General features: G+C 44.9%; 1 protein-coding gene across 3 annotated transcripts in view; it reads left to right on the forward strand.

Annotated features, from left to right (window-relative positions):
* KIF13B (kinesin family member 13B) overlaps positions 1-21,124 on the forward strand; it is a 180,565-nt gene that overhangs the window by 126,425 nt on the left and 33,016 nt on the right. For all 3 annotated transcript variants that reach the window (XM_058288052.2, XM_058288054.2, XM_071211863.1), the window contains one exon: positions 13,614-13,725. In XM_058288052.2, the coding sequence (XP_058144035.2) occupies positions 13,614-13,725 (112 nt within the window). The remainder of the gene's footprint in view (positions 1-13,613; positions 13,726-21,124) is intronic.

The raw sequence follows: 21,124 nt of genomic DNA on the forward strand, positions 1-21,124 counted from the left end.
CACGGTGATGAATTTATATATCTGTGCCAGTTGAATGGTTTTGTGTGCCAAGGTTGAAGCCTGCAATGAACAGAGATTAGGGGAGCCGGAGGCGATAGTTGGGGCCGTGTAAGAGGAGGCTCGGGTAACTCAGCACGGCTGGGAGGGAGGGGAAGCTGGCCAAAAAGGGGGAGAGCGACGGTCCAAGAAGGAGACCCAGGAGAGTGTGTCTTAGAAACTGGGGAGAAGAGCATTTCAGGAGGATTCCCTCTAGATTTTTCAGGGTAAGAGGAAGGCTGAAAAGACTGCTTTGGGTGTGACAGTGGCAAAGTCAGAATGAAAATTCACCCAGAGACGTGTACTAAATGAGCTGGTGAAACACAGTCCACTCTTGTTACTGTGCCAGGACGTTCCCTGTTTCTCAGGGTCCTTGAGTAGCTGATGGAAGATGTAGGAGGTCTAATTTATTTATTCTCAGATTTTATTGACACCATGCTGCCATCACAGAAACAAGAATATAGAAATCTTCACCCTATCTCAATACTATTTTTTGACATATAGTCAAATACCTCAAAAAACATTGAATACCCTTTTGTAATATTACAGCAGTTTGCAGTCCTCCATGTCTCCCCAACCATAGCAGTCCCCATCTTCCGACGAACAGAGGAGATACCATCAGGAAAAGCAGGCGGTGCCAGCTGTTAGTACTAACTGTGCCCCCAATGCAGCCTTGTGGTAGCACTTTGCCTTCTCCACAGTTGTGGGCATAGCCCAGGAGCCCTGGACTGTCACCAGATGAAGCTTTGGTTAGGGTGTCACCAGGGCTGTCACTTCACTGCCCCCTTGCATACAGATAAATGGATTCAATGAATATCAGCTAGAGGAAAAGTAAGGAGAGATATTCTAAGATAGATTTTTATGAATGGACTTATTCAGTGGATAATGAAATTTGGGTGATAGAGGATTGTAACTATCTGACTCTGGAAAACAAAGGGAAGAGGGGAGTTACGTTTTCTTTACTAGTGAGAAAGGAAACCATGTCATTCTCCCCCCAACCCTCAAAAATGAGGCTCTCCCTGGGCCCTTCTTTTAAGTGAAACACTAGAGAAAACTTCAAGTATGTGGCTGCCTTGGACTCAAGTGTGAGAGCTACGCACAGTGCTCCTCAAGAATGGAATGCTTTAAAACTATGTGATGTACAACTTATCGACACTCTATCAACCCCCCTAAGAGCAGTGCCTGCACACGGGGGAATCGACGTCTGTCCTTGGGCGTCCACTGCAGCGTGTTTATAATGGCGGGAGATTGGAAACAAGCCTAGTGTCTGTTGGTGGGTTCTGGTTACATAGGTTTTACACACACACATACACACAAGTGCATGGGATACTCTACAGCTGTAAAGAGAATTAGGAGCTCTCCATGTACCAATATGGAACGAATGTCAGGATGTAGTTAGTGATTTAAAGCAAGGTACAGAGCAATATGCTTCCGTTTGTCTTATAAAGGAGTTGGACAGAGAGCAATGTGGCTGTGTGCAGATGTACAAAAGAGCTTTGTAAGGTGATACGAGGAGCTCATAGTTTCCTGCTGGTGTGCAGGGTAGGAGGATGCTGGGGACTGAGCAAGAGGTGGGGGCAAGAGTGAGACTTGTACAGTCTGCCACTTTACATTATTTACGTTATTAGGATTTTGAACTGTAAAAAAAATTACCCATTTAGGAAGACAACCAGTAAGATGGCAGCAGAGTAAGGAGCTCCTAGAATCAGCTCTTTCTACAGGGCAGTTAATAATTACCCAGAGCTCTCTGCAGCTAGCTGAAGCACCTGTTTGGGGGCTCCAGAAGACCAGAAGAGCATCCTGCAACATCCTTGAAGGAATGGAAGGAGGAGACTGCTCATCTGCAGAGAAGATTCATAAGTAGAGGCTCCACGCCCCGGAGGCCAGTGCCAATCCTCCACTGGAGGCACAAGCTGCCTCGGGAGCGGTTCTGCGACTGGAATTGGAAGCTCCACTTCCCAAAAACGGGAGGAAGAAGCCATTGGGCACCAACTTCCGCTATTGATGAGTAAATTCTCAGTAGGCTAAAGTATAATCCTAAGAACAGCTAAAATTTGAGCCTGTCCAGGTCAGAAAGAGGCCGGTAGCCACCATCTTAACTCTGCACTGAGATGAGGGGAAGCTGGGCGGACTGAAAATCAAAGTGCTGGTGGGGACCGGCTTCTTTCCATCCAGATCAGAACAGAGCTCTAACCTAGGCCCCAGCTGCATCTCTGGCAGAGAGAAAGCTGCAGGGACCTGCGCCAGCCTCTCCAGGACAATACAGGCCAAACCGTGGAGGCTGGTGATTATCCTACTCTGGAGGTGCAAGGTACCCCAAGAGCTGTTCTGTGACTACAGTTGGAAGTTCCATTTCCCAAAAACGGGAGGAGCAGATGGTTGACCATTGATTGTAGCTATGATTAGTAAATTCAGCAGGCAAAGTATAACCTTAAGAAGGCTGAAGTTTGAATCTGTCCAAGTAGGAAAGAGACCCGTGGCCGTCATTTTGACTCCACCCCCAGCATGAGGGGAAGCCAGGCTGACCAAAAATCACAGTGATGGTAGGAACTGGCTTCTTTCACTCAGACTGGCCCGCAGCCCTAGCCCAGGCTTCAGCCCCGACTCTGGCAGGGAAGAGGCTGAGGAGCCCTGCACCAGCCTATCCAGGTAACTGCAGGTACCTTTGCTGACACAGACTTAAGTCAGAAGTCTACTGGGGCAACTGTGGTCATCTTGGACCCGCACTGCATAGACTGCTGCCCACACCTGCAGCTCCATCCCCACCCCAGGCAGGGGAGAAAGGGGCATGAAGCTTCATCAGTCTCTCTGGGTAACTAGAACCTAGGCCTGCACAACTTGATTATTCCACATAACTGTGACTCTCCCTACCCCTCACAAAGGAGAGAGGTGGGAGAAGGTTCATCAGTCCCTGGGGCATGAGGGCAGCTGGAGCCTCCACAGCTTGTAGCAACAACTACATCCTTGGCTCCTACTGCACAATCAGCAAGGGAGAAAGGGCAGGAAGCCCTAAACAATAGAGAAAAACTGCACCCAGAACAGATACTCCAGTAAGCCAGATGCCAAGCCACCAACAAAAAATTACGATTCACACCAAGAAACAGGAAGCTATGGCCCAGTTAAAGGAACAAGATAAACCTCCAGATGACATAAAGTAGTTGAGGGAACTAACTATAGATGTTCAAACAAGTCTCCTTAACATTTTCAATGAGATGTCTAAAGAGATTAAGGACATTAAGAAGACATTAAATGAGCACAAAAAAGAATTTGAAAGCATACATAGAAGCGTAGCAGTTCTTACGGGAATGAAAGATGCAATAAATGAAAATTTAAAAACATTGGAATCGTATAATAGCAGATTTGAGGAGGCAGAAGAAAGAATTGGTAAGCTTGAAATGGACTCTAAAAGTGAACATACAAAAGAACAGATGAAGAATAGAAAAAATTGAACAAGTTCTCAGGAAACTAAATGACAGCAAGAGACATGCAAACATATAAGTAATGGATATCCCAGAAAGAGAAGAGAAGGGAAAAGGGGCAGAAGGAATATTTGAAGAAATAATGGTAGAAAATTTCCCAACCCTATTTCAATATGGACATGAATATCCATGTCTAAACCACAATGTACTCCCAGCTAAAAAAAATCTGAGTAGACCATCTTGGAGATACATACTAATCAGAATGTCAAATGCCAAAGACAGAGAAAATTCTGAGAACAACAAGAGAAAAACAATGCATAACATAAAAGGGATACCCAATAAGATTAAGTTGCTGATTTCTCACCAGAAACTATAGAGTCAAAAAGACAGTGGTCTGATATGTTTAGATACTGTAAGAGAAAAACTTCCAGCTAAGAATTGTATATCCGGCAGGATTGTCTTTCAAAAATGAGAGTGAGTTTAGAATATTCACAGATAAACGAGACTGGCTGTGTAGGAATCTCAAAAGGGTGTGCTACAGGTCTGAAAAGTGAAAAACAGGAGAGAGAGGCTGAAAGAGGGTCTAGAAATGAAGATTATATCAATAAAAGTAACTAAAACTGTCAAAAGTGGTGAAAATAAAATATGAACAGATAAAACACAAATACTTAGGAATAATCTTAACCAACGACATAAAGCACTTGTATTCAGAAATCTGCAACTCTTGGTTAAAAGAAATTTTAAAAAGTCCTAAATAACTGGAAGAACATTCCATGTTCATGAATTGGAAGACTAAATATCATTAAGATGTCAATACTGTTCAAATGGATATACAGATTTAGTGCAATCCTGATAAAAATTCCACCAGCTTTTAAAAAGTAAATGGAAAACATAGTTATCAAATTAATTTAGAAAGGAAAGGGGTCCTGAACATCTTTAAGAAATATCTTAAAAAGAAAGAGCGAAGTTGGAGAACTCTCACTTCTGAACTTTAAATCATATTACCTAGCTACAGTGGTCAAAAACAGCATGGTACTGGCATAAAGACAGACACATAGACAAGTGGAACCAAATTGATGGTTCAGAAACAGACCCTTCCATCTATGGCCAAGAGCTTTTTGACTAGCCTGTCCAACCTGCCCAGCTCAGGCAGAGCAGTCTGTTTAACAAATGGTGCTGCAAAAACAGGATAGCCATAGTTAAAAGAAGGAAAGAGGACCCCTATCTCACACCTTATAGAAAAAGTAATTCAAAATGGAACAGAAACCTAAATATAAAAGCAAGAACCATAAACCTTCTAGAAGAAATTGTAGGAAAATATCTTCAAGACCTGGTGGTAGGTGGTGGATTCTTAACATGAGATAAGAGGAGGACTGAGGTGGACTACTGATGTTTAATGTATGTAGAAGTTTTAATTAGCTTTACTGTAAAGGTGTGGAAATGTATAGAGTTGGTGGTAACACGCTATAGGGTGTAACAGCTGGTTTATAAATGGGGATGTGGCTGAAAAGGGTACTGTAAGTGTTGGCCTCCGCTGCGGCACTGCAGGCAGGTTGCTGCAGGCGAGTCGCTGCCGGGGATCGGGCCTACGCCACGGCCGGACCGGGGCGGCAGCGGGCGGCTCAAGGCTTGGGGGACGCGCGGTTCGATGGAGGAAAAACCACGGAGACGAGGTCTATGCGCAGGTCTGATTTTATTCGGGAAGTACATGGGGTTTTATAGTGTCATGGAGGCGGGGAGGTTGTGGGAGGGGCATGTCCGCGGGGCAGCTGAGGATTGGCTGCAGAGGCAAGGGCGGACCTGCGGTTTATGACGTAAGCCATTGATGGCAGAGGGGGTTGTTTCCGAGGTTGTGCCGGGGCGGATACGGGATGAGGGCGGTTGAAATGAGGCGGGGAGAACAGCGATCGGCTGGGAGGGGGAAGATAACAGTGGCTGGGAGGAGGGGCGGAGGGAGGCAGCAGCACAAACTGCTGCTGAGAAGGGCCATAATACAGGGAGGTTACGAGGAACAGGCGGGCAAAGTATAAGGAAGCGAAAGGCAGGGTGGGAGCAGGGGACATGTAAGGATGTAAATGCCAATTGACAGAGTGCCAGAGCATAACCTAGGAACCAAATAGCACAGTAAACCCAGAGGTGGATGAGAACTGTGGCTGATGGTACAGATGCAAGAGTGTCCTGTGTGAGCTAGAGCAAATGTACATCACTATTGCAGGGTGGTGGGAATGTGGAGCAGCATGGGAAAAATACACCTGGAGTGACCTATGGACTGTGGTTAACAGTAATTATGTAATAATTATGCATCTATGCCAAAGACGTACTGTGTTAATAAGGGGGGGAGTATGAAAAAAGTACCAAGTGTATGCTATGGACCTGGTAATAATCTGATGATATTATCTCATAATCTGTAATAAATGTTCCACCACGGTGTGGTGTGCTGCTAGAGGGGTGTTGTTTGGGAATTCTGCACATGTGCATGATTGTTTTGTAAGTTTACAACTTCTTTCTTAAAAATATATTTAAGAAATAAAAATAGTGTAGGTTGGGGGAAAAATATACCAAATGTAAAATAAGGACTATAGTTAGTATTAAGATTTTGATGACACTCTTTCATAATTTGTAACAAATGTCTCACAACAAGCCAGGGTGTTGGTGGCAGGTTGATGTATGGGACCCCATCTGATGTTATGCATGTTTGCTTTGTAAGTTCACAACTTTTAATATTCATTTATTGCTTTTGTATATTCATGTATAAATGGTATAAAAAATAATAACAGGGTGGGTTGGGGGAAAATACACCCAATGTAAGATACTTTGTTTAGTAGCAATATTTTGAGGATGCTCCTTAATCATTAGTTAGAAATATTTCACAAGAATGCAATGTATTGGTGGTAGGGTGAGGTATGAGAGTCCTGTATGATGTTATCTATGTTTGTTTTGCAAGTTCACAACTATTATTATGCCCTTATTGTTTATTTATGTTTATGCATGACTGATATACTTCAATAAATGAAAAAAAATTACCAATTTAAAAATAAATAAATTTTTAAAAATCCTATTTTCTACCCATTTATGTAGCTGTAAGTCCCTGTTCTCATATATTGAGTATATTGAGAAGGTTCCTAATTGTTTTATCCACGACATATTGCATAAAAAATCCTAAAGGAGCAATTGCTGAAGAAATTGTGGTTTTGGAAATCTGAAAGATTTGTATTCTGTTTTTTTGTTTTCTTTTCTTTCCTTTTGGGGACTCCTGTATTCCTCAGTGTTCAGAGATCTAAAGCGAGGTAATTAAGCCATTAGGTTTTCCTAACAAGTGGGATAAAAGTACTATCCTACTATTTAAAACTTACCAAACTTGTTCTTACCTGGAGAATAAGATACATCTTTTAAATGTATTTTCTGAGATTACTAAAGGTTCCACTGTATGCTCTAGCCATGTTAGAATAACTTCTGGTGGTCAGAGGAATGATTCCTTTCAGATGTCCTTTTTATCTGGGCATCTGTATATCATGAATATACAAAAACAGTCAGAAGGGACCAGAAGGGGCAGCTGGCCGCATGTAGAAGGCTCTGGAACGGGAGCAGTCGAGCGGATTCCTGTTGCACAGACAGGACACGTGCGTCTTCAGGGGCTGCTGAGTCCTGTTTTTCTCCGGCTTGAGGCAGGGCGGGAGGGGAAAACACACACAGGCACAGCAGGATTTTGGTCAGTTCAGGAGTCTCGGCTTATTTGCATGAAAGTATTTAATGTGCAAGAGAGGCTGAGTCTGAATATAGTTTTAACCCGGACCTAGTGATGCTGAAAACGGTAGAAATTTTGTTTTGAAATAATGAAAAATTATAACTATGTTAATTGCATATACTTTACCCTCTTAATATGATGAAATGTTTTCAGGGAAGATGGTTTTTATTTTACTAACACCTGAAATCAGGGTCTTTGTTCATTTAATTAGACTCTTTCAGATGGATGGAAAGGCCATCTAAATAACCGGAAAGTTTTGTAACCAGCATTATCTATCACTTTTTAAAAAAATAACAGCTTTATTGAAATAAAATTCACATATCATATAATTCACTCTTTTAGAAGTGCTCAGTGGTTTTTAGTATATTCACAGAGTTGTACAGCCATCACCACAATCAATTTTAGAACATTTTCATCAAAAAACCCTTATACCCATTAGCAGTCACCCATTTCTCCCCACTCCCCTCCCACCCCCAGGCAACCATTAATCTATAGATTTGCCTATTCTCGACATTCTGTATAAATGGAATCATATATCATGTGTTTTGGGACTGAATTTTTAAACTTAGTATAATGTTCTCAAGGTCCATCTATGCTATATTATGTGTCAGAACATCATTCCTTTTTATTGTTGAAGAATATTCCATTGTATGAATATATCACATTTTATTCATTCATCAGTTGATGGACATTTGGGTTGTTTCCACTTTTTGGTTACTATGAATAATGCTGCCGTGAACATCTGTGTACAAGTTTTTGTGTGGACCTATGTTTTCACTTCTTGAGTATATGCCCAGGAGTGGAATTGCTAGGTAGCAGTATGGATTTTAATTTTTAATCCATATCAGTGGTTGAGAATTGTCAAATTGTTCTCTTTTAACTGGTGTGGTTAAATACATGGTTAGATGTATGTGTGTATTCACTGTTACTGATAAATAAGAACTTTCACTAACGAGTTAAGCATCTTTGCTTTGTGATTTCAGTAACTGGAGAGAAGTATCTATTGGTTACAAAAGAAAGTTTTAATTTAATCTCAGGATGAATTCTGCATCTTAAGAATTTTTCTGGATTTGACATTTCCTCTTGCTTAATCATCTTAAACATTATAAGGATTCAGAATTATCACCCCCAAACTCTGAATAATTAGCTTTTTAAAACACTTTTTATTTTAAAATAATTATAGATTCACAAGACGTTGCAAAGATAGTACAAAGAGGTCCTGTGTACCCTTCACTTACTTTTCCCCAGTGGTTACATCTTACATAGTTAGAGCAGGGTATCAAAACCAGGAACTTGGCATCTCCACGATATTTATGTTTTCATGCCGTTTTGTCATGTGCACATTTGTGCGACTGCCACCCCTGCAGCGCACACACAGCGCTCCCTCCCGGTTGCTCACCCTGTCGGCGCAGTTCTCCAGCTGTTCTCCAAGTTTGCCGTTTGAGCATGTAGGAGACTCCGAGCTGTGCGCAGCCTTGGGGTTGGCCTCGCCCCCGAGGCCCATCTCGGGTGTCGCGCTCAGCACTCCTTCCCCCCGGTGTTTTTTTTTTTTTTTTTTTTAATTTTATTTATTTATTTAATTTCCCCCCCTCCCCTGGTTGTCTGTTCTTGGTGTCTATTTGCTGCGTCTTGTTTCTTTGTCCGCTTCTGTTGTCGCCAGCGGCACGGGAAGTGTGGGCGGCGCCATTCCTCGGCAGGCTGCACTTTCTTTTCACGCTGGGCGGCTTTCCTCACGGGGCGCACTCCTTGCGTGTGGGGCTCCCCCACGCGGGGGACACCCTTGCGTGGCACGGCACTCCTTGCGTGTGGAGCTCCCCCACGTGGGGGACACCCTTGCGTGGCACGGCACTCCTTGCGCGCATCAGCACTGCGCATGGCCAGCTCCACACGGGTCAAGGAGGCCCAGGGTTTGAACTGCGGACCTCCCATATGGTAGACGGACGCCCTAACCACTGGGCCAAAGTCCATTTCCTCCTTCCCGGTGTTGTGAGGGGCGCTGGGTGCTGTGGTTTGTGTGACTGCTCACCCACCTGCTGGAGGGAGAGCTGTCAGGGGTTAGCAGCACTTCTGTGTAAGGTTTTGTGTAAACATTAGTGTTCATTTCTTTGCAATAAATGCCCAGGAATGCAATTGCAGAGTCATGTGGTTGAATAGTTTTTTAAGAAACTTCCAAGCTGCTCTCCAGAGCACTGTAGCATTTTACATTCCTACCAGGAGTGGTCGAGAGATTTAGTTTCTCCATGACCTCACCAGCATTTGTTGTTGTCACCGTTTTTAACAGGAGCTATTCTGATAGGTGTCAACACTGCATTGTCATTGCAGTTTTCATTTCCCTGATTGCTAGTGGTGTTGAGTGTCTTTCCAAGTGTTTCTCTGCCATTCGTATATCCGCTTCAGTAAAATGTCTGTTCATGTTGCCCATTTTCCGATTTTTTAAATGTGTTCTAGGTACGAGTCCTTGTCAGATACATCGTTTGCAGATATTTTCTCCCAGTCTGTAGCTTGTCTTTTGGTGTTCGTTATTAACAGGGATTTTTTGGTACAACAAATTTTTTTAATTTTGGTGAAGGTCAGTTTACTATTTTCTTTTACGGATTGTGGTTTCAGTGTCATGTCTAAGAACTCCTCACCAAACCCAAGGTCACCTAAATTTTCTCCTGCTTTATCTTCTAAAAGTTTAATAGTTTTTTGGTTTACATTTAAATCTGTGATCCATTCTGATTTCATTTCTGTAAGAGGAGTTTAGGTCAAAACTAGCCTTCCTCCACTGAATTGTTTTTGCACCTTTGTCAAAATCAGTTGGCTGTACTGGTGTGGGGCAGTTTTGGGGTTCTCTCTTGTCTTCTGTTAGTCTATGTGTCTGTTTCTTTGCCATCACTGCTAGTCGTGATTCCAGAGTCAGAATTACAGGGTCCAATGTGCTGTTTCTTCCCCAGTGTCGGATGGGAATGTTGAAGTTTTAGAGTAATCTTCAGAGGCAGGGGAGTCACAGGGTGAGAGTCTCCCTTTCCCAGGTAGTTGAGAGCAAGAGTGGCATTGCAGGGAGGGGAGGGGACATGGGGAGAGTTGGGTAGGGTTAGGGGCCTCCTGGGCCATGGGAGGTGGTACTGTGACATAATAGGAACAGAACCACGGTTTGGCCTAATACTACTTGAATTAGGCCAGCTATATTTGGCATCCCCATAGTTATGATTGTTGCTGCGTATTAGAATTGGAATGGTTTTCCTGAGCTCCACCAAGATAGAGCTGATGAACTTAATAATCCTAAAAATATAAATAGAATGTAAATACTACTCCAACTGTCTAAATTTGCCTTAAGGCCCAAAAGAAATCATTCTAGTGAGAAGTCCTTCAGTTAAAAAATGTAAAGTAAGATCCATAATAGCACTGATATTGCTATTTCCTGTTACTGGGTGTTTCGTCATTATTGTACGCATATTTTTTGTAGGTATAATGAAAACTTAGCAAGCTTTTTATGACCAGTCTAACAAGATGGCCTAATATTTAGGTTCAGAGTTAATTTCAGCCTATTCTTTATCTCTCTACCTCAGAATGGCAGTGCATTGAGATCTTTTTCAGTACAAGGAACATGGTCTACATAAAAATATTACTGAAGCTATTTTAGGGGGAATTTTTTTTTTATAACAATGCAATGTGTTTGATACCCCCTGATTAAAGAAGAGTTTTTGTTGAAATTAAAATTAGTCGAAAGCATGAACAAATATCCAGTTTCTGTATTCTGTTACTTGGATTCATGTCCTTCCTAAAAACTAATTATTGAGTGTAGCTCTGGTAAAGGTTGATGCCAAGCATGAATCATTTCTTCTTTAGCCGAATTGAAGCCACCAGCTTCTATTTACATCCTTGTCACTTTCCTGATCAAAATTGGACACCTTTGTAGAAAATCCAACAGGTTTGTGCCTGGGAGAAGAGGAGTAACGGGAAAACGTGGGTGTGCAAGTGGGGCGGTGGGGTCGGGCCCAGAAGAGCCCCGAGCGCCCCTGGCGTTTCGACCTCGCCTTTCGGCAGGCTGCTGACCGCAGGTCCTTGCTGGACTGAGCATGGTGTGATTTTTCGAGTTCCGCCTGCTGGAGCGTGTAACCTCTAGGAACCGTTAAGCTAGAACAAAGCCAGGCTCGTCTTTGCTGCTCCCATTTTATCTCCTCATCAGGGCTGCTGCTGAAGTTTGATAGACATACAGAATGTTAGAAACAGATTGCCGATGGGTCTTTCCAGATTCCAGGTGGGTTGTAGGTTTAAAACTAAACTAAAACAAACAAACAAAAAAAACACGCTTGCTCTTCCACTGTTAACACTAAGCTCAGAAGAGAGCAGAAAAGACCAGTCTCTTGTAAAGCGCTTTTATTCGTAGTCCTGAGTTCATCTCCCTTGAAAATTTTTACTGGGATGCTCCCTTCCACACCTTCCTTTCTGTGAAAGGAAGATAATTCTGGATGAGCCCAGCATATTACAGCTGTTAGAAAAACAGGAATTCCTCGTTTCTGGGGGAAATTGTGTGTAGCAGACCCTGAACCGCAGGGTTCGTTTCTGGAGAAGACTCTGGGAATGGTTTGCGAGGAACGTTCTGGAGAGCTGTGGGCGTCTGTCACCCAGCGGGGGTGTGTGGGACCCCACGTGCTGCCCAGGGCTCTGGCTCCTGGAAGCAAAGTCTGCTGTACCCGCTAGATGGAGGGGCTGTGCCTCTCCATCTCTGGGGTGTGTGCGGCTCCTCACGACCAAGCTGGCAGTGAAGGGGGTGGCTGGAAGGGCGGTGCCTAGGCCGCGGCGTGGCCAGGGCTCTGAGCGCCGTGCACCTGAGACGCTGGAGAGGGTGAGGCCCCTGCTGTGCTGTGGTGCTGTGCGGGGGACCCCGGGAAGGTCACCCCTGACGCTGGCCGAGCCTGGGCCGTGCCTTGGCCAGAAGCAACACCCACGCTGCCTGTCACCGCAGGGGCGGTGACACCCAGTCAGTTTTGTTCCTAAGGGACAGAGTGCTGCTCTGTCACCACCAGACAAGGAAGGAAAAGCTAACTAGGAAATCGACTGTTCCTTGCAGTAGGTAACTCTTCAAAACAGCACTTTAAACGAAGCGGGGCGTCTCCCTAGGCGCAGTGGCTGAGCCCGGCGCTCAGCACCTGAGGGCCGTGTCCCCGCCGCCCAAAGCCACAGCTTCCGGACGGACAGCAGAGCGGCGAGGCCTTCGCTGTGCAGGTCAGCGCACGTCCCTGGCCCACAGGCGCCAATCCGGAGTGCCTCAGCGCTCATGTCCGTTTGTTTTCCTTGTGCTAAACAGTGTACCATTTTAATAAAAATTCCCCAGTGCTGAGAGTTCCTAGGAAAAGGTGGTGTTCCCTGCGGCAAGCGGGATCCAGATCACTGAGAGCTGATTGGTTAGGCTGCTGCTAAAGCAGATGAGTTTCCCATAGTATCTAGTGTAAGAGGCATTCCACCTCGGTCCGTCTTTGCACGCAGTGAAGAACTTGCTGTCCCCACACTGCACTTGAGGCAGTTAGGAGTGGACACTGAAGCTGTGGTCAGCTATGGTCATTCATCTGTGGAGTATTTGCTTAAGCCAGCATCGAATGCCGTTATTTAACTCTAGTGGAAAAGTCGTCAGTGGTTATCCGAGGATGAAAAGCGTTTAAAAGATTCCCATCTCACCTCTGTTACCTTTTTTTTGTATAGGTAGCAGTTGGGGTTCACTTCTCTCCTGGGTGGGTCTGGTGCTAACCGTGCTTTCCCGGAGCTGGTATGGCTCAGTGCTGAGCGCCTGCGTTGCGGAAACCAGGCCCAGCGGGCTTACTTCCTAGTACCTCCTTAAAAAGGCGTTCTGTGACAGCAGCGCCCTTTTTAGAGTTCACCAGGAGCCTTCGAAGGGTAATTTAACCCATTACCTGGCCTTGTTCTTGTATTAAGCGACGGATCTCTTTAGTAAGAATTTACAGAATAGAGAGTGCAGTGAAACTTCAGAGACTCCTGTGATTGAGAACTTGTGATTATTTGATTCGGGTTTAATTGCAATCTTTCATGCCTGTTAAACACCGGGCTGCGGGGAGTGCTCTTCTGGGCAGGGTGGGAAAGGCCCCTTGGGGCACTGGAGTCCCTCCTGCTGTCAGTTCAGGAGTGTGAGCGGAAAAGCAGGCGAGGGGAGCAGCCTGGAAGGATTTCAGAGGCGCGTCCTCAGAGCGGCTTGGGGGTGTGAGACTGTGCATCAGATGCAGAGGGTTGTTAGGGAGAGTGAGACTAGAAGCAAGATTGACTTTGAGTAACCAGACTTAGTGTGTCCTGTGAAGGAAACAGAGTTTTAGTAATATGTAAGAGATTTTTAAAATACCTTTTAAAAATAAGATGAAGAAATCTAATTTTTAAAAATTGACTAATCTGAAGCGGAATTACTCACCTTGTCTTTCCAGTGCCGATGGGAGAGTCACCAGGATGTGTCCCAAACAGGACTTTCCCGCGGAGCGGCTGCGGGGCCGCCAGCCGCTGCCGGCGGTGCTAAGAGCAGTCGCTCTCCTGACCCAGGTAGAGTACATGGTCGTTGCCCTTGGTTGCTGGCAGGCAAGCGTGTCTCCTGTGACTCGTTGTCCTAGGTCAGGATCTCATGCCCACAGCGTGCTGCTCCACAAGCTCCGTCCCCTGCGTTTTCCTCCTGATTCTCTGCACACCTGAATTGCGTTCACTTCCGAAGGTGCAGCCGCCCTGGGCTCCTGCACTGCGACCCTCGCACGGCGCCTCTGTGAGGTGCTGGCGCCACGGTCATGGTGGCACGTGAGTGACTCGGGCAGTGACCCCTCCTCCCACTCTTTCTGTGTTATTGTAGGATTGGTGTCACTTCTTCCTTAGAGGTTTGGTAGAATTCTCCAGAGACGCCGTGCGCATGGTGTTTTCTTTGTGGGAAGTTTTTAGAATTTTCCTTCAATTTCTTTAATATAGAGTAATTCAGACTTGGTATTTCCTTCCAGTCAGTTTTTATTTTTTTTTTAGGGCCAAGCCATTTTATTGAGGGACATTGAGGGGGTCGAGGAAGGGGTGGGGGCAAGGTCGGCAAACCTGCAGGGACCTCCCAGCCTTGCAGCCGCGAAGAGCAGTTGTTTTTTTAATGAGGAATTTTCTATTTCATCTAAATTAATTTTCATAAACTTCACAATATTCTCTTGTTATCCCTTTAGTGCCTGTAGATCTGTTGTGATGTTCCCTCTTTTTATTCTGATATGGATACTTTTTGTTTTCTTTCTGTTTTTCTTACATAGTTTTGTGGTGGATTTATAAGTTTCATAACTGACGCCAATTTTGGCTGTTAATTTTCTTTATTATTTTCTGATTCATTTATTTCTTTTCTTATTTCTTTCTGCATTTCACAAGTTTTCATATGTTGTGTTTTAATCATCTTTTATTTAAAATGTTTTCTAATTTTCCTTTGATTTCTCCTTTGATCCTTTTGCTTATTGAGTAGTATATTATTAATAATTTTCAAACATTTTGGGATTTTTAGATAGTTTACTATTGATTTCTAACTTAATTTTATGATTGGGGAACAAACGCTTTAATATTTCAATCTTTTGAATTTCCTTGACTGCCTCTGTTTCCTAGACCACGTTTTTGGAGGGGGAAGGTCCTGTGCAGCTGGGCCAGTGCGCGCTGCGTGCCGGAGGTCGCGGGGTCGCTGTCCTGTCCAGGCCGTCCGCGTCCTGACTTCTTTCCCGCCTCTTCTGTCAGGCACTGAGAGAGGGTGTTAACGTCTATGAGTACGACTAGAGTATTGTCTCTTTTCCCTGTAGATCGTTCCCTTTCCCTTCCTTTGCTTAGGAACTCAGTAATTAAGCGTGCGTACACATTCGGGGCTGTCACGTCTTCCTGGAGGAGAGGCTTCTCTCTTCTTGAAATGTGCCTTCGCTCGTCTCCTGGTGTCGATACAGCTGCGGTGGCTGCAGCTGCGCGTCCCCAGAACAGCCCACAGGGACCTCTGTGAGCCGCTTCGGGGAGGAGGGCCTGGCCGTCAGGGTGGGCCTCCATCCTGTTGCTGGAGTCCCCTGTGAGTGGACAGAGGGGCCGCCAGGAACCGAAGGGGAGTGGTGAGGCCAGCAGGCGCAGCTGTGGCCGTGCCGCGCAGAGGCGCTGGGGCCCCGGGGCCAGCCGTCTCCCAGGCAGAGTCGCTTGATGCCGCTTGGTGGGGACTTTCCCAGCACAAACCCTAAGCGAGTAAACTCCCCTGGTTTAAGCCACACCGTTTCGTGCCATTGGCTTAAGCAGCCTGGGAAACTAAAACAGCAGCTCTATCAATTTGTGTTTATTGTTTGTGTTTTTAATTTTAGCCTGTATTTGCCTTTAAATTATAGTTCGTTCAACTCTTTTTTTCTTTTCTGAATTCAGTGTTTCAATATTTGCCTTTTATTAATAATTGGTAGGTTTGGTTTTTTAACATTAGTTATTGATTTGCCTGTCGGTTTTTTATTTGGCCCTTCTACTTTGTTTTGTTTCACTGTAGGTCTGTCTTGCCTTGTTTTGGGTTAATGTATTTCATTTTCTCTCTGTTTTTGGATGTTAGGTACAACCTTGATTGATTTGTTCATTTGTACCTTTGCTTTAGGTACTGTTGACTGCATCTTGGACTTAGCAGCGTCTCCTCCTCAGGTCACTTTCCTCCACCCCGTTTAGCATGCTAGCAGAGCTGTTCTTTTATTTACAAAGTCCACTTGTCTTTTGAGGAAATTGAGATACAGTGCAGGAAAAAATGGTACTTTTTACGTCACCCTCCTATTCTTTCTGGGGCTCCCCGTTCCTTCTCACAGTTCCCATCTTGGTGTGATCCTTCTCTATCCCAGTGAATGTCCTTCAGCATTTCCTGTGCAGTTTTCTGGGAGTTTCACCTATGTGGAATTCTGGGCTGATGGCTGGGCATAGGCTGCTGCGCACACCACTGCACAAGCGCCTGTTCTGGTGGTCTCCGCTCTGCGTTTGGGGGCTGCACCTGCTGGAGGGATTGCCAGTCCTGTGGCAATTCCTTCTTGGCTTTCTGAGGAACTGCCGAGCTGTCTCCCACAGCAGCTGCCCCGTTCCACACTGCCGCTGGCAGTGGAAGAGTGCGCCTGTTTCTGGACGTCCTCTCCAACACTTGTAGTTTTCTGTTTGTTTTTGTTTAATAGTAGCCATTTTATTGGGTGTGAAATGGTATCTCAGTGTGTTTTCATTTGTTTCCCTGGTAGCTAATGATGTTGAGCATCTTTTTATGTGCTTTTTAGCCATTTGTATGTCTTCTTTGGAGAAGTGTCTGTTCCAGTCTTTGGTTTTTAGCCATTTGTATGTCTTCTTTGGAGAAGTGTCTGTTCCAGTCTTTGGCCCATTTTTAATTGGGTTGTTTGTCTTTTTATTGTTGAGTTGTAGGATTTCTTTATATAATCTGAATATTAAACCCTTATAGGATATATAGTTTCCAAATGATTTCTTCCATTGAATAGGTTTTTTTTTTTTTTAACTTTTGTGATAAAGTCCTTTGATGCATAAAAGTTTTAATTTGGACGAGTTCCCATTTGTCTGTTTTTTCTATCAGTGCTGGTACTTTAGTGTAAAGTCTAAGAAACCATTGCCTAGCCCAAGATCCTGAAACGCATACTGCATTTACTCTAGGAGCTTTATAATTTTGGTTCTTATATTTAGGTCTATGATCCATTTTTAGTTAATTTTTGTATATGGTGTGAGATAGGGGACCTCCTTTACTTTTTTGTATATTTTTATATACAGTTCTCCCAGCACTGTTTATTGAAGTCCCAATTGAGTGAACTTGGCAGCCTTTTCAAAAATCAGTTGCTCTTGGGAGTGGGTATAGCTCAGTGATTGAGCACCTGCCTCCCCTCCCACATGGGTGGTCTCGGACTTGATCCCTGGTACCTCCAATAGAGGGATGGATGGACGGATGGATGGATGGATGGATGGATGGATGATAGATAGCCCATGGATGTGAGGGTCTATTTCTGAACTCTGAATTCAGTTCCATTTGTCTATAGGTCTGTCCTTTTGTCAATACCGTGCTGTTTTGACCACTGTAGCTGTGTAATCTTGAAAGTCAGGAAGTGTGAGTCCTCCAACTTCATTTTTCTTTTTCAAGATGTTTTTGGCTATTCCCGGCCCCTTACCCTTCCAATGAATTTTGATAATTGGCCTTTCCATTTCTGCAAAGTCGACTGTTAGAATTTTGATTGGGATCACGTTGAATCTGTATGTCTGTTTTTGGTAGAATTGACATCTTAACAATATTTACTTATTCTTCCAATCTGTTAACATGGAATGTCCTTCCATTTATTTAGGCCTTCTTTGATTTCCTTAGCTGTATTTTATTGTTTTCTGTGTACATGTCCTTTACATCCTTGGTTAGGTTTATTCTGAGATATTTGGTTCATTTAGTTGCTATCATAAATGGAATTTTTTCCTTGATCTTGTCTTCTGATTGTTTAGTGCTAGTGATTTTTGCATGTTGGTCTTGTACTCTGCCTCTTTGCTTAATTTGTTTTCTTGTTGTAGTAGCTTTGCTGTGAATTGTTCAGGATTTTCTGTGCACATGATCATGTCATATGCAATTCAGGAAAGTTCTGCTTCCTTTTCCATTTGGATGCCTTTAATTTTTTCTCTTATTGCCCCGTCTGGAATTCTAGAACAGTGTTGAATAGTACTGGAGACAGTGGCATCCTTGCCTTGTTCTTAGAGGTTAGGCTTTCAGTCTTTCACCATTGAGTACGATCTTAGCACCAGGTTTTTTATCATATCTACACTTCAGCATGTTGAGGACATCTCCTAGTTCTGTGTTCCTAAGTGTTTTTATCAAGCAGGGATGCTGGGTTTTGTCAAATGCCTTTTCTGCAGCAATCGAGATGACCGTGTTGTTTCTTCCTTTCATTGTGTTAATGAATGGAGTCTTAGACTAATTGGTTTTCTTATGTTGAAACACCCTTGCATTCCTGGGATAAATCCCACTTGATCCTGGTGTATATTCTTTCAGTGTGACGTTAGATTCCTGGTATCCCTGGACTGCTGCGTCTCTCGCTGTCTCTCCTCTGTGGTCCCTTTGTTGTGTCATCTTGCTGCACCAGCTGTCCACACAGGGCGCCAGCTCTGCACCACACAGGCCAGCTTACCTTCGCCAGGAGGCCCCGGGAATTGAACCTGGGGCCTCCCATAGGTAGATGGGAGCCCAATCTCTTGAGACACATCGCTTCCCTCTCTATTGTTTTTTAAATTCTCTTTTTCATTTATCCCTGTTCTAATCTTTATTTGCTTCTTTCTCCTAGTTTTGGGTTTAACTCACTCTTCCGTTTCTAGATCCTCGAATTTTGAGGTTAGGTCTCTGAGTTGAGATCTTTCTTCTTTCTTAACATAAGCATTAAAAGCTCTACAATTTCCTCTCAGCACTGCCCTTGCCTGCAATTCATAAATTTTCCTGTGGTTTGTTTTCATTTTCCTCAGGATGTTTCCTAAATTTCCTTGTCATTTCTTCTTTGACCCATTGGCTCTTTAAGCAGACATTGTTTAACTTCCACATATTTGTGAAGTTTTCATTTCTCTCCCGGCTGTTGATTTCTGGCTTGATTTCATTGTGGTCAGAGAAGATACATGGTGTGACTTTAGTGTTTTGAATTTATCGTGACTTGTTCTGCTCCCTAAGACAGTCAGTCCTGCCAGCGGCTCGGGTGGGGGGTGCCTCCTGCTGCTGGGCCCTGGGTGTGTGCGGGGCCCTGGGTGTGTGTGGGGCGCTGGGTGTGTGCTGGGCGCTGGGTGTGTGCTGGGCCCTGGTGTGTGCTGGGTGCTGGGTGTGTGCTGGGCGCTGGGTGTGTCAGGGTGCTGGGTGTGTGCTGGGCCCTGGGTGAGTGCGGGGCCCTGGGTGTGTGCTGGGCCCTGGTGTGTGCTGGGTGCTGGGTGTGTGCTGGGCGCTGGGTGTGTGCGGGGTCCTGGGTGTTTGCGGGGCGCTGGGTGTGTGCTGGGCGCTGGGTGTGTGGGGCCCTGGGTGAGTGCGGGGCCCTGGGTGTGTGCTGGGCCCTGGTGTGTGCTGGGCGCTGGGTGTGTGCTGGGCACTGGGTGTGTGCGGGGTCCTGGGTGTTTGCGGGGCGCTGGGTGTGTGCTGGGCGCTGGGTGTGTCAGGGCCCTGGGTGTGTGCTGGGCGCTGGGTGTGTGCTGGGCCCTGGGTGTGTGCGGGGCCCTGGGTGTGTGCGGGGCCCTGGGTGTGTGGGGCCCTGGGTGTGTGCTGGGCGCTGGGTGTGTGGGGCCCTGGGTGTGTGCTGGGTGCTGGGTGTGTGCGGGGCCCTGGGTGTGTGCGGGGCCCTGGGTGTGTGCAGGGCTGCTGGGTGTGTGCAGGGCTGCTGGGTGTGTCAGGGCCCTGGGTGTGTCAGGGCCCTGGGTCTGTCAGGGCTGCTGGGTCTGGAGGATCCTCCCAGCTTCCGCCTCCTGCTCCCTCTTCCTCCGTCTAGATTTTCTCATTGTATCGAAAGTGCTGAATTGTAGTCTCCCATTACAATTTATAACCGTCTATTTCCCCCCTCAAATTTGTCAATATTTGTTTCATATGTTTTTGGCCTAGGTGCATATATATTTATAATTTTTGTGTTCTTGCTGAATTGACCCTTTTATCAGTACATAATATCCTTCTTAGTCCCTTGTAATAGTTTTTGACTTAAAGTCTATTTTATCTGATGTTAGTATACTCCGGGTCTCTTTTGGTTACTACTTGCATGGTATATGTTCTTCTATCCTTTCACTTTCAGCTCACTTGTGTCTTTTAAGGTGAGTCTCCTGTAAACAGCATATAATTGGGTCATGCTTTTTATATATTCTGCCAATTTCTGCCTTTTGACTGAAGAGTTCAGTCATTTGCATTTAAAGTAACTACTTCAGGGCTCTCTGCTGACATTTTGCTATTTAGTCTTCATACATCTTAAACTTTTTTGCCTCTCAATTCTTCTCTTAATGCCTGCTTTCATTTTTATTTGGGCTTTTTTTTTTGTATTGTACCATATTGAATCCTTCTGCATTTCTTAATGAATTTATTTTTTATATGTTTTCCTTTTTTTTACTGTGGGGTTAAAATGTAACATTCTAAATCTATAACAATCATATTAGATTTGATATCAGTTCAACTTGCATAGCATATACATACATAGTTTCTTTTCTCCTCTGTCCCCCTCCCCTTTTGTACTGTTACAAATTATTTGTTTTCCTCATATCCTTTAGTTCTTTCCTTGTTTTCCTTTATCTCACTGAACATATTGAGGATCATGTTTTAAAGTCTTTGTTGAGTAGTCCAAATTCTTTTCCTCTTCATTGATTGTTTCTTTTTCCTTTGGATGGGCCATTAGATCCTATTTTTGTTTGCTTGTTTGTTTGTATTGTACAGTGTGCTACAGAAAACTACATGTAAGTAGTTTTATTTATTTCTGTCCCCTCCCCCCCATTGGCTGCTCTCTGTGTCCATTCGCTGTGTATTCTTCTGTGTCTGCTTGCATTCTCGGCACTGGGATTCTGTGTCTCCTTTTGTTGTGTCACCTTGCTGCGTCACTCTCCATGTGGGTGGTGCCACTCCCAGGTGGGCTGCGCTTTTTGCACATGGGGCGGTTGTCCTTACGGGCGCACTCCTTGCGCGTGGGTCTCCCCTACTCGGGGGACACCCCTGCGTGGCATGGCACTCCTTGCGCGCATCAGCACTGCGCATGGACCAGCTCCACACGGGTTGGGAGGCCCGGGGTTTGAACCCTGGACCTCGCATGTGGTAGGCGGACGCCCTATCAGTTGAGCCACGTCCACTTCCCGGGACATGTACTTATTTTAAGGTGATCATCTGGGACTCCCTCCCTGTCTTCTGTTCCTTGAGTTTGTATCCTGCTAGTGATACGACAGAGATTTCCTTGAATGCCAGGAGGTAGTCAAACCCAAGCAGAAAGCC

The sequence above is a fragment of the Dasypus novemcinctus genome, chromosome 25, assembly GCF_030445035.2.
Source record: "Dasypus novemcinctus isolate mDasNov1 chromosome 25, mDasNov1.1.hap2, whole genome shotgun sequence".
In the NCBI taxonomy this organism is placed as follows: Eukaryota; Metazoa; Chordata; class Mammalia; order Cingulata; family Dasypodidae; genus Dasypus; species Dasypus novemcinctus.